We start from the raw sequence: 16,250 nt of genomic DNA on the forward strand, positions 1-16,250 counted from the left end.
TGGGTGGAGCAGAGGTGAAGGGGAAGTTGCTTTCACACTTTAACCCTCTAGTGTTGTAGATCGGTGTAATAAACGTCTTTAACTTTGTTAACACTGCTGATAAAGTTACTGTTCATCAGTGAGTGTGTCAACATTCAAATTTAAAAGAACATCCTGTGTCAATGAACATCGTCTGACTCTCTTCAACCATTTAAAACCAGCATTTCATCTTTATGAAGGCAAAGAGGTGTTTTAGAAAAAAAGGCCTTTATCAAAGCAAACATTGTGATGAAGTATTACTAACAAAATGAACGACAGCTCCTGTCTGATCCAGTGTCCCTGGAACCACAACAGTGAATCAGCATGAACAACATCCAGACTGAATCTGAAGCAGCTAAATGGAGTTCAGCCAGCTGTTCCTTTTCTCATTCTGATCATTTAGACTTCACTTCCTGTCCAATCACTGCATTTCATCTGGTTTTTTGGGGCTAATAACTACACAGTTTGCAGGTTAAAGTTGCAAATAAAAGTTTTATACATTTCCCATTTTTGTATTGCTAAGCAGTCCAGCATCGCCTGGCATCCCATAAAAAAAATCAGAAAAGGGCCAAACTTTGCTTTTGAGTGGCACCTGATGATGATGACGATGCTCCACCAGATCCGTGTACATATCTGACTGCCGATCAAACATCAAACCTGCTGAACTCATAATACAGTTTGAATGATTGGAAGATAACAGATGATTTTGACTGATGGTTGTGTGGAAGACAACAGTGTTAATCTCAAACCTTATACATGTTAGTTCACACTGATTTTGATGACTCTTCTTCTTTGATGCTCTATTTTCTGTCCCTTCTCTGCTTCTCTACATTCTTCTAACCTCATTTTAAACTCAATTTCTAACCGTTTTCCTTCAATCTAAATTCTGCTCTTCTTTTCTCATGCCCTCTTCTTCCATCGTTGTTCTTTCGTCCTCTGTATTTGCTTTAGAAATACCTCACCCAGCTTTTACAATCATAATGTTTACATTAGTCTCTCTCTCTCCTTCCTTCCTTCCTCTGTCTCTCTCTCTGATTCCTCCCATTCTCCTTCTTCTCACTTTCTCTTTCTTTCACAGGGCCACAGGTTTCAACAACGATGTATTTACAGTTTCACTACATATACTTCTGCCTCATGTCCCATCAGGATAATGCAAATTCACAATTAATTTACTTTAGGATGAAATAATACTCCTCATCACATCTGTACTGACTCATTGGGGTTTGATTAAACACTCCAAACAAATAAAAACATTTCCACAACTCTGTCTCCTACAGTTTACATTATTATGAATGGCTAGTTTTATGTGCTGCTAATAATATTTTAGGTTATTTTCTCAATTAACTTTCTAATTACTCTGTTTATGAAACATTAAAAAAAAAACTTGTAACTGAGCAGGTTATAATTTCCTACAGCCCCAACTGATGTCATTAGATGTCTTGTTTGTTCTGACCAACAATCTCACATTTCAGAAGCTAGACTCATGAAATTGACACATTTGTTTGACTATCTAATAGATCCAGAGTCAAAACGGTATCGATTCATGTTTTGTTCTTCTGTTGTTACAGTTCATTAATTTTCACTAATGATTGCAGCTCTACTAATTTATTTTGCTCATGACTGTACTTTTCAGACGGAAGCTTTCTGGATTATGTCTCATATTTTTTCTAGCATGGGTGCAAGTGCGACATGTTTTCAGTGCACACAGGTCTCGTCCAGGGAGGCGCAGGGTGGACGAGGACAGAAACACCGAGGACAGCGAGGACACCGAGGTCTGCATCCTGAAACCTGCATGTTCAAAAGCGACTGTGGTTTTAATGACATACGAATATAAAGTAATCTTGTCGTCTCTGTCAAAGAAACAAAACATGATCAGCATGAAATAATAATGTACGAGATAAATTATCTCATGTACCGCTTTCCTTTTTTTATTACTTTATAATTTATATTCTACTATTCATGTAAGAATTTATGCTTTAGCAACATGTTTGATCCAACCTGAAATGCTCCTTAAGGTTGTTGCAGTGCTATATATGTGTGTGTAATGCCACACATGAGCAGAGCGCAGTGAGGCTGATTTTTAGCTTCATCAGTGTAGAGGGTTGAACTGCTGAATACAATCACCACACCAGAAGGGTTACATGAATCATGCTCATAATGCAGTGAAACACCTCCTTTTCAGTAGTAACTGTGTAGAGAAGCTTTGGATTAAAGTGAAAATGTTAACATTACACATCTGTAAGACAAACATCCCCCTCTAGCTCCTCCTCTCTTTTACCTTGCCTCTTATTTTGTTGCTTCTGTTTCTCACTTTTCTCTCCACTTCCTGTCTCTCTCTCTCTTTTCCCACTCAGTTTTTTTTTCCTTTTTCTCCTCCCTTCCACCTTCTCTCTCTCTCTCTCTCTCTCTTTCTCTCTCTCCCTTTCTCTCTCTCTCTTTCTTTCTCTCTCTCTCTCTCTCTTTCTCTCTCTCTTCTCTCTCTCTCTCTCTCTCTCTCTCTCTCTCTCTGCTCCCCCACACAGTAATATGATCTCGTCGATCAGGCCGACAGAGCCATGAATCAAAAGACACACAGAGAGAAATATAGTACAAACCCTGGTGGCCCCACCCCCACTACTCCCTCCCTCTCATCCACATCCCCACCCCCAACACAACCCTCCCTCTCTCCCGTCCCTACCCCCAACCACCCTCTCCACATCCCCAGCCTCTATCTTCTATCTCTCCTTCTGAAACAAATGCACTCACTGGCACACAGCACATCCAGCCCTTCTGCACATGCTCAGACGCTGCAGCATCGTATGTAGTGCGCTGACATCCAGTCATTATTAGAGGATAATGATGGTATAGGAATATAAAACACAGATAATGACTGTAATCTAGCTAATAAAGAAATGGGTGTGTTGCTCTCATTATTGCCTAATCTGCATGCATTGAGGTCAGAGGTCACACTAAACTAGAGAACATGAAGGGGAAGTCCCAATTCGTGATGCATACAAACTGCTCCCAGTCTGCACTGTATAACACTTGTAGTAGTGTTTGTGTACTTTAAAATGAACATTTGTGCATCTTTACGCTTCACTCGAAAAACTTTAGAACAACACTGACAATTATAATTCACAAAAGGGTTTTCCCAATATTTAAGTTTTTTCCTTGTTCCGATATTACTTTAGTTTTTAACAGCTGTAGCACCTCTATTTCCTCCGTATGCTGCATTGTGAAACATACAATAGACTTTTGGACTTTTCTTTATTTTGCGCCAAACAATGCTTTCACATGGACGACGTACAGTTTGCGTGTTTTGAATTGTCCAAACAAGGTCAGCGTGCTCGGTTTGTTTTTGCCCCAAAAGTTGTCTCAGTTTGGTTGACAGCCAAGTAAACTACTCACATACAGACATTCTCACTGGTCTGAAGCAGGTATGAACAAACAGCTGATTTACCCACATTAACATTAGACAGAGGGGACATGAATTCAAGCCTGGACTTTCCAGCTGGACCGCCTGACACATGAAGGCTGAAGACACTCGGAGAGGACCGGTGGAGACAGACAGGCTCAGTATAAACTTTATGGAGTGCATCCTTGATGTTACACAATCAGCTGCTTTTGTAAGCTATCTCTACATCTGTACACAGCTGTTTAGTCACCAGTGTAAAAGAAACATTGCAAGTTCAGCAACAAACTGAATTCTTTCACTCGTCCAGCAGCGGAAAGCAACGCCGATGTTAACGCTTCTTCTTCTGCTTCTATGTAGCCAAAGGTTTCAGTGTTGTGTTTTACTGTTTTTTTCATCAGAACAAGAAGTGACATCACTTCCTCTTCGGGAGGAAGACTCTACAAACTCACTTTCCCATCTTGTGGTACAAAGTGGTATAACAAGACAGGGTGGGGCTAGCGGGTTAAAAATAGTACATATCAAACTGTTGGAAAATATGTATCCCTAATATGAACGCAGTTACTCATGTAAGAAAACGATATTGTACATCAGCGGTCATGAAGGACACTAAGTACTAAACCCTGCGTGCAACATGGAAGTCATATGCAGATAAAGTCGGTATAAAGGAGGATTTCTTGCTGGCAAAGTGTTTGAACCCAGAGGCGTTTTTTGGGTAAAAAAAAAAACCAAAACATTTTACCATTTCAACACTGCAGATTGTTGCCGAGAGGAAGAAAACCAGCCTGTCAGTGGTGAAGTGAAGGAATGGAGAGCAAGCAGGGGAGGATCAGACAACCAACTTGTGAATAATCCAATCAATCACTGAGCTGTGCACAAGCCAGTCAGCGATGACAGAATATTCGGACATTACTCAGTCTGCTAAATCCACGACACGAGACAGTTTAGGATTTAAAACCAGCCAGTAAAAGAGCAGAAAGTTATGTGAAAGAGTTCAACGAAGTCACTTGGGTGTAAACAAAGTAGAAGTGGAGTCTTAAGTAAAGGTAGTGATTCCGCATTAGGTCACAGGTCTGCTTTGCTGCTCCCCTGAGTGCTATATATTTTAATACCTTTCAGTCTAACCATGAAAACGACTCCACATGTGAGTCAGAAAAGATGTTTACGTAGATATTTCATGATGCTACTTCCGTTTACCTTGCCGTTTCAGCCTTGCTGTGTGTGAGTGCTCTAATTATTGGCTTTGTAGGATTCTAGGAACACAAATATAGTTACAGTAAATGGCTTGAAGTTAATTGAAATATAATTTCAAATTAAGAGACAGAGGATTTCACACAGCATGTCTGTAGCTTGGGGGAAATAATAAGTCAATTGGTTGCTATAGTGATTTAAATAAACCCCTGGAGATTTATGTTTATTTTGACTTATTCATCTATATTTAAAAATACCAAACTATAAAATGAACGAGTCCTATTTTATTAACCTAAGAGTGAATAGAGGTTAATAATCTGTGGTTAACTCTACTGGATTAAACTAATTAAATAATTAAGCAATCCATCACTGTCAAATGAGCATAGTCGCCCTGTGATATATATATACATACATATATATATACATATATACACATATACATATATATATATACACATATATATACATAGATACATATATATACACATATATACATGCATATAAATAAAGAGAGAGAGATGATGGACGGACGGACGGACGGACGGACAGATAGATAGATAGATAGATAGATAGATAGATAGATAGATAGATAGATAGATAGATAGATAGATAGATAGATAATCCTGGTCTAGGTTTTTGTTGTGAATCTGACCCCTGGCCTTCCTCTGGGGGGAGAAAGTCAACAGAGCTTTCCAGACACCAAGCATTTTAACATCACATACCAGAAGCAGACATGCTGCTGTTAATTCTAGTACAGATCAGCTGTTCTAAGTAAACCAAAACATGCATGTTATTCCCTCTTCTGCTTGCCATGTATTGAATTCATTATTCTGTTTGGACTTAAAATGAAGACCTTATTCGAACTTTCTTCTATTTTTTTTTATTTTTTTTATTTTTATCTCAAGTGCTAAAGTTTTAATTATAGATGTCCTCACATCTCTGACGACAAAATAAAATTGTAGGCAAATTATCCAGTGAGTGGATATGACGAAAACAATTAGTAACGCTGAAATGTAGTTACCTCCAATATCTGTGGTAATTAACTGGAGCCTAATAAGGTAATTAATTGCCACTTAATTGTCAGGGTGAGAAACAGGAACACAGAGAGGGGAGACAGTTAAAGTGGTCACAATAGGAGGACACAAAGTTGGCTTTTATCACCGGACAATGGGACACAGGAGCTGCCGGTGTACGGTGCTTTTCTTTCTGTTCTTCCTTACCTTGTTGGTTCCGAAGGCCGGGTCCGGGTAGGAGAGCTGCCCCAGCCTGGTGTGGTCTGACGCGGCTATAGGCTGAGGAGGAGGCGGGTAAACGGTTACATCCATGGCTGAAAATACATCCACTTCTCCGGCAGTCCCTCTCTTCGGCTTTCCTTTTCACTCTTTTCTTACGCGTTTTGCAGGAGCTACTAAAATAAGCTTCCTATCTTTTCTACAAAGTAAAAAAAAAAAAAAAAAGAAGAAGAAAAAAAAGCGGGTCCGTGACCGATAATAAGCTCGGTCAGAAAATTAAAAAACAAAAACAAAACCGTCTTTTAGAACAAATAATAATGCAGGTTTCAAGCCGTTAAGTCGTTAAATTGAGCCTGAGCAGAGCCCTGAGAGTCGGTGAAGTTTCGGTGGATGCTCTTTCTTCACGGCAGCTCTCGTGCTCCGGTGACTGCTGCTCCGACGAGGAAAGTTCCCGGTAAACGCACTTCTGACGTTAAACACAAACGATAAAAGGCGCCGGTTTCTCTCCTTCTGTTGAATGGGTCCAGTAGCGGTGTGTGGCTCGGACAGGGGACGGTGTTGGACCCTGTCTGTCCCTGTTTGGGACTCTGTTTTTGGAAAGCTCCTCCGCGCTGCTGCTGCTGCTGCCGCGCGTGTGCTCGGTGCTGTGGTGCCTCGCGGACCCGTCATACAAAGAGCTCCTTTGTCAAGTCAGCAGGAGTTCCGCCTCAGCGAAGCCGGCAGGACACTTCTTCACAAAATAAAAGCCCCACATTCTGCCAGGAGAAGAAAAACAAAAAGAGCTGGGAGATGACAAAGCAAAACACGACTTCTTCAAACCGCCTCGCGGAAGTAGCACACTGACTACAAAAAAACTAAAAAACTTCAGGAACTGTTAAGGCAATTTGTGTTGGGGAAGCCTCCTCATTTATTTTGGTGGTAACCGGCATTACGTTTTCCCTTCACGTGGATCTTGACAAAGAGGAGAGGAGCTGAGCGGCGGCATGTGCTCCATCTAGAGGGGGAGAGTGAGCCGAAAGGTCCAGTCCGTAAATTAACGTGCTTATTAAAGAGAGCATCACGCATCAATTAGATCTTTGTTCACTTATTTACCATAATTCTTTCTTAATATTTGGTTCTAATGTTTCTAATGTTATCTATCTTTCTATCTATCTTTCTCTCTATCTCTCTATCTTTCTATCTCTCTATCTCTCTATCTATCTATCTATCTATCTATCTATCTATCTATCTATCTATCTATCTATCTATCTATCTATCTATCTATCTATCTATCTATCTATCTATCTATCTACCTACCTACCTACCTACCTACCTACCTACCTACCTATCTATCTATCTATCTATCTATCTATCTATCTATCTATCTATCTATCTATCTATCTATCTATCTATCTATCTATCTATCTATCTATCTATCTATCTATCTATCTATCTATCTATCTATCTATCTATCTATCTATCTATCTATCTATCTATCTATCTACCTACCTACCTACCTACCTACCTACCTACCTACCTACCTACCTTTCTATCTATCTATCTATCTATCTATCTATCTATCTATCTATCTATCTATCTATCTATCTATCTATCTATCTATCTATCTATCTATCTATCTATCTATCTATCTATCTATCTATCTATCTATCTATCTATCTATCTATCTATCTATCTATCTATCTATCTATCTATCTATCTATCTATCTATCTATCTATCTATCTATCTATCTATCTGCCTGCCTGCCTGCCTGCCTGCCTGCCTGCCTGCCTGCCTGCCTGCCTGCCTGCCTGCCTGCCTGCCTGCCTGCCTGCCTGCCTGCCTGCCTGCCTGTCTGTCTGTCTGTTTGTCTGACTCATATAATAATTTCAGATTTTTTTAAAGACTCTTTCTAATTAGGGCAGCTATGATTGATTTGCCAAAGAAAAGCATGGGTGGAAATAATGGCTGAATTTTATTTAGAGTTGTTACACTCTGACCAGGACACATAATGGAATGGAGCCATTATGAATGTTATTATTTACACGTATTACTATGCTGGCTGCTATGAAGAGGGTTGATTGTGCTCTCATAGTGGGTTTATTTAAATCAAGTTGGGTATGAGCATGTCGCCATGAAAATGTGGCAAAAAGATCTAAAATGAATCCATAAGGTGATGGAGGGAACAGGGTATATATATATATATATATATATATATATATATATATATATATATATATATATATATATATATGTTATACACAGATATATATGTTATACACAGATATATATGTTATACACAGATAGCTGGAGGTGGGAGGTAGTACATTATGCCCAGAAAACTAAACTTGTACAGTAGCTCCTTTCTTTTGTCTTTTCTCTCTCCGTCCTGTTTGATCTGACCCCGTCATGGGTCATGGATTTGGAGCTGTGATCAACGTCCATCTTTCTCCACGGAGCTTTTCAGAGCTGGAAGCAGCATCCTGATGAGGCTGCAGATCCAACTATCCAGCTGGAACAACATTAAGATGAAGAACAACAGTTATATGTGTAATGCAGGCATCCAAATGGCCACCTAATTCTTCCCAGAAAGAAGTGTCCTACATATTTATGTGGCTGACAAGAATTCAGTTTGGGGTTTGGGCAGTGAATAGCACTCTCTGTTGGTGGAGGATCACTATCTCCAGTCCTCCACCATGAGGAGGTCATTATTTTAATGTCAGCTGTCGTTCATTTGAAAAGACTGAAGCAGGACTTCCAGGAGATGACGATGATGTTGTCCATAAAGTCTCTTCACACGGAGAAGCTCCAGGGTTGGGTTCAAATTACACAATACTGTCATTTAGTCTGATCAGATGTTCGCTGTGTCGTATGAGGCAGCAACAGAATCAAGGCAGGATGGATGTGGCCACCAACCAATCAATGTTCACCGTCTCTTAAGACCTGCATGATGTCATCAGGAAGGACGTCCTGAGACGATGATGATGATTGTTCAACATCTCGGATCATGTCGTGAAAACTGCCGTATGATGGGAAATGAAAAGGGCATAAAAGATGATTTTTGTTGTCGCAGCATCAGTTGTTGTCCACTATGATACAGATGGAATAAAACCATTTATGGTCACATCCAACATTCATTTTTAGTTCAGGTGTGCGAAGTCTTTTGGGTCTGGCTGTAATCAGGCTAACATTGTGTGGTCTAGTGATTAAACAGCTCTGTTCTGCCTTGTATTCATCAGCGTGTGTTGACCTGAAGCTGCATGTTCCTACTCTGAGACGATGGTACTCAAGCACCTGCTGCAAAGTCAGTCACCACTCCTCTGAACATCATGCAGCTTGTGCACTCTGTTTAAAACATCCTGTGTGTGTGCAGAAGTCTGTTCAGGATTTGGTGAATTTTAAAAGGCTTGTCAGCCACACCAGAATCCTTCAGTAACTGAAGCTGACATTCAGGACTTCATCCGGGAGTTCAGGCGGTAAGTGCTGTGATGTACTTATGGGAGGCTGTGGCTTAGACGGTAGAGTGGGTTGCACACTAATCAGAAGGTTGGTGGCTTGATCCCCAGCTCCTCCTGTCCACATGCCTAAGTGTCCTTGAGCAAGACACTGAACCCTAAGTTGCTCCCGATGGTGAACCATCGGTGTGTGAATGTTCTCCTGATGGCAGCACCCTGCACGGTGAGCTGTCTCATTAGTGTGTGAATGGATGAATGGGAAAACCATGTTAAAGCGCTTTGAGACCGAAAGGTGATAAAACTATACAAGTACAGACCATTTGCCATGTATTGAACTAAAGCCACCACTGTGCTTCTCCACAACTGTTTGTCAGGTGGTCGAATAGCTTCGGAAACCTCCTCCACATAATTTTGGATTTGGGGCTTCTGTAAAGGTCTGTAACCTTTCAAGTTTGGACAACTTGTTGTACTAGCCAGATCTTTTGGGGAATAACATCGACTGTATGTAAAACTGCTTGTCGCTTCCAGCTCCGAAAATGAGGCCGATGCTGAAGTACAATACCAGCGAGTGCCACTAGAGGTCGGCTCCAAAAAGCCTCCGGCTCCATAGACTCCCATTCAACTTCTCTCATCAAATCCAAAGTGAATAAAATGTGTCCATCAGTTATCTCGGTGTTGTTAGCTAAAGTCACTCCTTCTTATTAGTTTTCTGGAGGTCCATCTGAAAATAATCCCTCATTCATTAGAAAAGAAGATTCAAGAAGACCTGTTTTTGGGGGCGTGTCTGTTTGATTGACAGGCCTGTGGTGCAGTCAGGTTACAGCTATCGGTGGGCGGGACGTAGTATCGTCAGGTTTCCAATCAGATCGGTCAGATCCACCTCTGGCTCCTCCCCCAGCTCGTCCAAATATGGTCACTTCCTGCTCCAAACCGCTCCGAACTAGCAAGATGGTGACGAACAGAATCTGAACTGGAGGATTCATAACGTTCACAAACCAACGATGATGTCACTGCCTATAACATGACCCTTAGGGATGTGTTATGTTCTCTCCGACTAGTCCTTCAATCAAAAATCAAATGTGTTTCTAGTTGTTGTGAACAACTACATTGGCTGGTGCAGAAAAAAGCCTTAAAAAGCAACGACAGAGAGGATGAGGGAGGGGAGAGACTTGATCGCCTTTCAAAGCAGTGATACCGCCACACATAGAGGCAAGTTTGGGAGGGAGACAGTGATGGTGTTGTGTTTAGTTGTACACATGGTAAGTGCCACATAAAGTTGTCATTTTCAGAAAGTTAGGGACAGACACCAGTAATAACCAGTCAACAGTAGTAATACGACGTTGGTAAGGTCTGTGTGTGTGTGTGTGTGGGGGGGGGGGTTCTGCAGTTCAGACAGAACTGTACTGTACTTTCTTACACTGTTTGTATTCATTTCTAATAAAATGCATAAGTTCCTGTGTGGAGGAATATTTGCAGAGAAAAAGGATGCCCTTAGATTCAAAGTCTCCTCTGCTCATTTAAAATCTATTAAGTTGTGGCACAGACTTTAATTTAGGTATGAACAGTTAAACAGGTCAAAAGTGATGTGAATCATTACAATGAATTTGGACAACAAGGTAACCTGTGAATGATCTCGTGGGTTGAAGTCCAGTAAACGACACCAGGAAACAGTGTTAGGGAGAAAGAAAGAAACAAACCGAAGCAGCCTGGATGTGGATTTTATTCCTGTTCGGATGGTCTCTAATGACAGAACAACACATTACCTGCCAATAGATACACGTACACAGATGTGCATAAACAAAGAGACACTCTCCCACCCACACAAACACACTCACGCACACACAGTTGTGCCCACCTCGTACACATACCTAAACAGATGGTCACATCATATATAAAGATCCACTCGCACACATAAAGTATGTGCAGACACACACATAATTATACCCTATATGGTAACACAGCCACACATATACTGACACGTGTAAGCATGTGGATATGGTCCAAACACACACACTATTCCACACACACACCAGGACATACAAATGCACACCATGGAGTTTAAACACACACAGAAAGGTATCATGAAAAGCATTTTCTCCTTTTAATACATTCACAAACACAAATACACACACACACACACACACACACACACACACACACACACACACACACACACACACACACACACACACACACACACACACACACACACACACACGCCCAAAACCAGCCCACGCATATAGTGAACATACAGTGTGTGAGCCGCCCATCCCCCACATACACACATACATATATGCACCCCTCCCCTCTGAAAAAGGCATAATTCACTTCCACATTCTCCTCCCCCACACACAGTTCCTCTCTATAAAACTCCACACACAGACACACACAGACACACACTGGATATGTACACACTAAACCACATGCACTAAACCAATCAACTGCACAAACACGTACATAGACTTACACACTACAAACACTACGTATGCAGCCACAAATACACACACAAATACACACACACACACACACACACACACACACACACACACACACACACACACACACACACACACACACACACACACACACACACACACACACACACACACACACACACACACACACAGATAAAAGCAAATACCACAACTGCACACATATACACACTATACCAGTGCTGCTCCATATATACTAATGCATGTCAACACACAAAAAACACATTTACAAGCAGAACTATACACACACACACACACACACACACACACACACACACACACACACACACACACACACACACACACACACACACACACACACACACACACACACACACACACACACACACACACACACACACACACACACACACCCTCTCTCTCCATACAGTCCTCACATTCCCATGCATGAACTTTCCAACATACTGTATCTTATGGCTTTAAATTGTAATGTACTGTAGCAGTTGAATGATGTCTGTCTCTTCATGTAGGGGATTACATTATAGATTCATAGCACAGCAATCCACTTTTGAGTGAAAACAGCTCGCCCTGAGGTATTAGAGCTCTCCAGTATGTAAGAGACTCAAAAAAGGGAGGAAATCAGCAAAAGGGAGTTTATTGAGAATAATGGTGGATACAAAAATCTGTTCAAATATGAAATAGTTAGGTTTTTTTTTTAAGCTTGTTTTATGTAAAAGTGCTCTGATGGGGCCATCATGTGCTTGTAGTTTTTGAGTTTTTAAACTTTAAACATGCAGAATGTGGTTGGACGTTGTTCTGCTGAAATAAACAAGACCTTCCCTGAAAGAGACGTTGTCTGGATGGCAGCATATGTTGCTCCAAAACCTGAATATATCATTCAGCATTAATGCTTCCTTCCAGATGTTCAAGCTACCCATGCCATGTGCACTAATGCATCCCTGTACCATCACAGATGCTGGCTTTAGAACTGAGCTGATAACAAGCTGGATGGTCCCTCTCCTCTTTAACCTGGAGGATGCAGCGTCCATGATTTCCAAACAGAATCTCAGATTGTGATCCATCAGACCTCAGGACAGTTGTCCACTTCACCTCAGTCCATCTTCAATGATCTCGGTCCAGAGAAGGCGGCGGTGTTTCTGGATCATGTTTCTATCTGGTTTCTTCTGTGGAGAGTTTTAACAGCATTTGTGGACGCAGCGATGAACTGTGTTCACAGACGATGGTTTTCACAAGTGTTCCTGAGCCCATGCAGTGATTTCCACTCCAGAATAGTGTGTTTTTAATGCAGTGCTGCCTGAGGGCCCGAAGATCACCACCATCCAATAATAGTTTCCAGTCTTGTCCCTTGTGTTCAGAGATTTCTCCACCATAGATGATGAAAGTCTGAAATGTTGTGTAATTTTACATTGAAGAATTATTTTAAGTTTTTGCACTACTTGCCAATGCTGCCTTTCACAGATTTGAAAGAAGTTATACTTTTCTATACTAACTGTTTACATAGTGAAATGTAGTGAGTCCGTCAGTGTGAGGATCAGCTGGTTTTTTAGATGTTTTTTTGTAATCTGCTAACATGCCTTTTTAAGAGGCTTACTCCCATTAGTTAAAAAAAAAAAAACATCCTGCCAGTCGTTAATGCAGGCAGCTTATGACAATCTATAATTATGTTATATTTTAATGTGATAGCATTAGATTTATTTAAACAAATGCCTCAAAACATGTTTCTGTAAAAGACGGATAGATGACACGTCAGCACTTCCTCCCACTGTACTAAAGTAAAGCCAGCAGGCCAGACTGCGCAGTAGTGACTGTGTGGTGGTGGTGGTGTTGGTGGTGGTGGTGGTGTGTGTGTGTGTGTGTGTGTGTGTGTGTGTGTGTGTGTGTGTGTGTGTGTGTGTGTGTGTGTGTGTGTGTGTGTGTGTGTGTGTGTGTGTGTGTGTGTGTGTGTGTGTGTGTCTCTGTGTGTGTCTCTGTGTTGAGGTTTGGTACCCTGCCTAGCTGCTGCCATCTCGTGTGTTTTGGACATCCTGTGTAAAAAGGATTAGTAACTGCCAGTTGTCACCTACTTTTTCCTTATAAACCTGTTGTGCTTTTAGCTTGTTTGTTGTAACAACAACATTAATTTAGTTATTAAGTTAACCTTCAAAACACCAACTTAACTTGTAGTAAAAAAATAACTGCAGCGGTCCTCCAGATCCCTCAGAGTACGGGTTTGTGCAGTTTACTGCAGAACAACTCACAATATGGTTTAAAGCAGACAATGGAATGAAGAAAAGGAACAGCTTAATGTTCTTATGTGCAGTTCATGAACCGCAGTCTGTGACTACTTTATTAGGAGCAGCTGTCAATCATGACGACGTAAACCCTTGTTAAAGCATCAAATAATTAATCAAAAACAAAAGCATAAAAAAAGAAAAATGACAACTTAAACATCAATGTAAGTTCTCAATAAGAAATAAACCATATCTGGGGGAAAATTATTTGAGGTGTACACTTTTTGTTTTGTTTAAAAGGTGTGTGTATTGTTTTTCTTTAACTGTTATTACAGACTGAGCCTGTTCATGGTGGAGAACAATACATTTTTACAACAAAGTAAACAAACCTTTGCTGTGTAGGATGCCTGCCTGGTCGTTGGACCAGTTTGTTGTACGATGTCTTGTTTGAGGACACTTCAACACGTGAATGGGAGGGATTTAACCGCCAGCACTGTGATGAGTAGACAACCGCTACCTCCAGAGCCACACAGTTACATTAATTACACACAGCTGTGATTTTAATGCTTTTTTGGTTGCATGTGGATTTCGATAATCAACATTTAGGGATCCCGTGGAGGCCTTTTGGTGGTAATGGACCTATCCCAGACTATGTTGTCAATGGTTCATGTCTGGCTGGAGCTTTGTTGCATGTCAGTCCTCATCTCTCGCTTATCATTTCCTGTCATCTCTACTCTCTCTCTGATAGCCTCAGACAACGGATTCGTCTCTGTACTTGTTCTTCTGGAACTCAGTGCTGCTTTTGACACAATTGATCACACGATTTTACCACAGAGATTGGACAATGTTACAAGGATGAAAGGAACTACATTAGACTGGGTCAAATCGTACTCATCAGATAGATTTCAGATGAGTCTTCCAGACAAACTTCCAATGCTTCCATTCGGAGATATCATCAGGAAGCACTGCACATTGTTATGCAGATGTGACAAGCTATACCCTTCTATAAAACCAAATGAAACTAATCAGTTAGTAAAACGTGAAGCCTGTCTAAAAGACATAAAGGCCTGGATGACCAAAAACTTCCTGCTTCTAAATTCAGACAAAACAGAAGTTATTGTACTTGGTCCTAAACACCTCCGAAACTCTTTCTGTAATCACTTAGTTACTCTAGATGACGTTTGGTCACACATATGTACAGACGTTTGATTTGGTTCTAGATGATCGGTCAGGAAGATATGGTTCTATGAAATCTTTGTCAGGAAATATGGTTCAATACGATGCTCTATCACGATGATGTGGTTCTATTAGATGTGTCAGGATGATGTGGTTCTAAAAGATCTCTGTCAGGATAATGTGGCTCTATAGAATCTGTCAGGATGATGTGGTTCTATAAGATGTCAGGATGATTTAGTTCTATAAGATCTCTGTCAGGATGATGTGGTTCTATGAGATGTGTCTTGATGATTTGGTTCTAGATGATCTGTCAGGAAGATATGGTTCTATAAAATCTTTGTCAGGAAATATGGTTCAATACGATCTCTGTCATGATGATGTGGTTCTGTTAGATGTGTCAGGATGATATAGTTCTATAAGATCTGTCAGCATGTTGTGGTTCTATCAGATCTGTCAGGGTGATATGGTTCTATAAGATATGTCAGCATGTTGTGGTTCTATAAGATCTGTATGGATGTTGTGGTTCTATAAGATCTCCGTCAGGATGATGTGGTTCTATAAGATCTGTCAGCATGTTGTGGTTCTGTCAGATCTGTCAGGGTGATATGGTTCTATAAGATATGTCAGCATGTTGTGGTTCTATAAGATCTGTATGGATGTTGTGGTTCTATAAGATCTCCGTCAGGATGATGTGGTTTGATAATATCTGTCAGGATTATATGGTTCTATAAGATCTACGTCAGGATGATGTGGTCCTTTAAGATCTGTCAGGATGATGTGGTTCTAAAAGATCTCTGTCAGGATGATGTGGCTCTATAGAATATTTCAGGATGTTGTGGTTCTATAAGATCTGTCAGGATGATGTGGTTCTATAAGATCTGTCTTGATGATGAGGTTATATAAGATCTGTCAGGATGATGTTGTTCTATAAAATATGTCAGGATGATGTGGTTCTATAAGATCTATCTGATGTTGTTGTTCTATAAGTTCTCTGTCAGGATGATATGGTTCTACAAGATCTCTGTCCAGATGATATGGTTCTATAATATCTGTCACGATGATGTGGTTCTGTTAGATGTGTCAGGATGATATGGTTCTATAAGATCTGTCAGCATGTTGTGGTTCT

The 16,250-nt window shown here is 40.7% G+C and overlaps 1 protein-coding gene across 1 annotated transcript in view; it reads right to left on the reverse strand.

Moving 5' to 3' along the window:
• Positions 1-6,457, reverse strand: part of tox (thymocyte selection-associated high mobility group box) — a 58,805-nt gene extending 52,348 nt beyond the window's left edge. Inside the window, exon 1 of the mRNA XM_069688195.1 lies at positions 5,821-6,457. Coding sequence (XP_069544296.1) covers positions 5,821-5,925 — 105 coding nt within the window. The 5' untranslated portion in view covers positions 5,926-6,457. The remainder of the gene's footprint in view (positions 1-5,820) is intronic.
• Between the last annotated feature and the right edge of the window lie 9,793 nt (positions 6,458-16,250).

Source organism: Brachyistius frenatus, unplaced genomic scaffold (genome assembly GCF_029030835.1).
Source record: "Brachyistius frenatus isolate BFR_SWC_R1_liver_20210118 unplaced genomic scaffold, ASM2903083v1 Contig_542, whole genome shotgun sequence".
NCBI lineage: Eukaryota > Metazoa > Chordata > Actinopteri > Embiotocidae > Brachyistius > Brachyistius frenatus.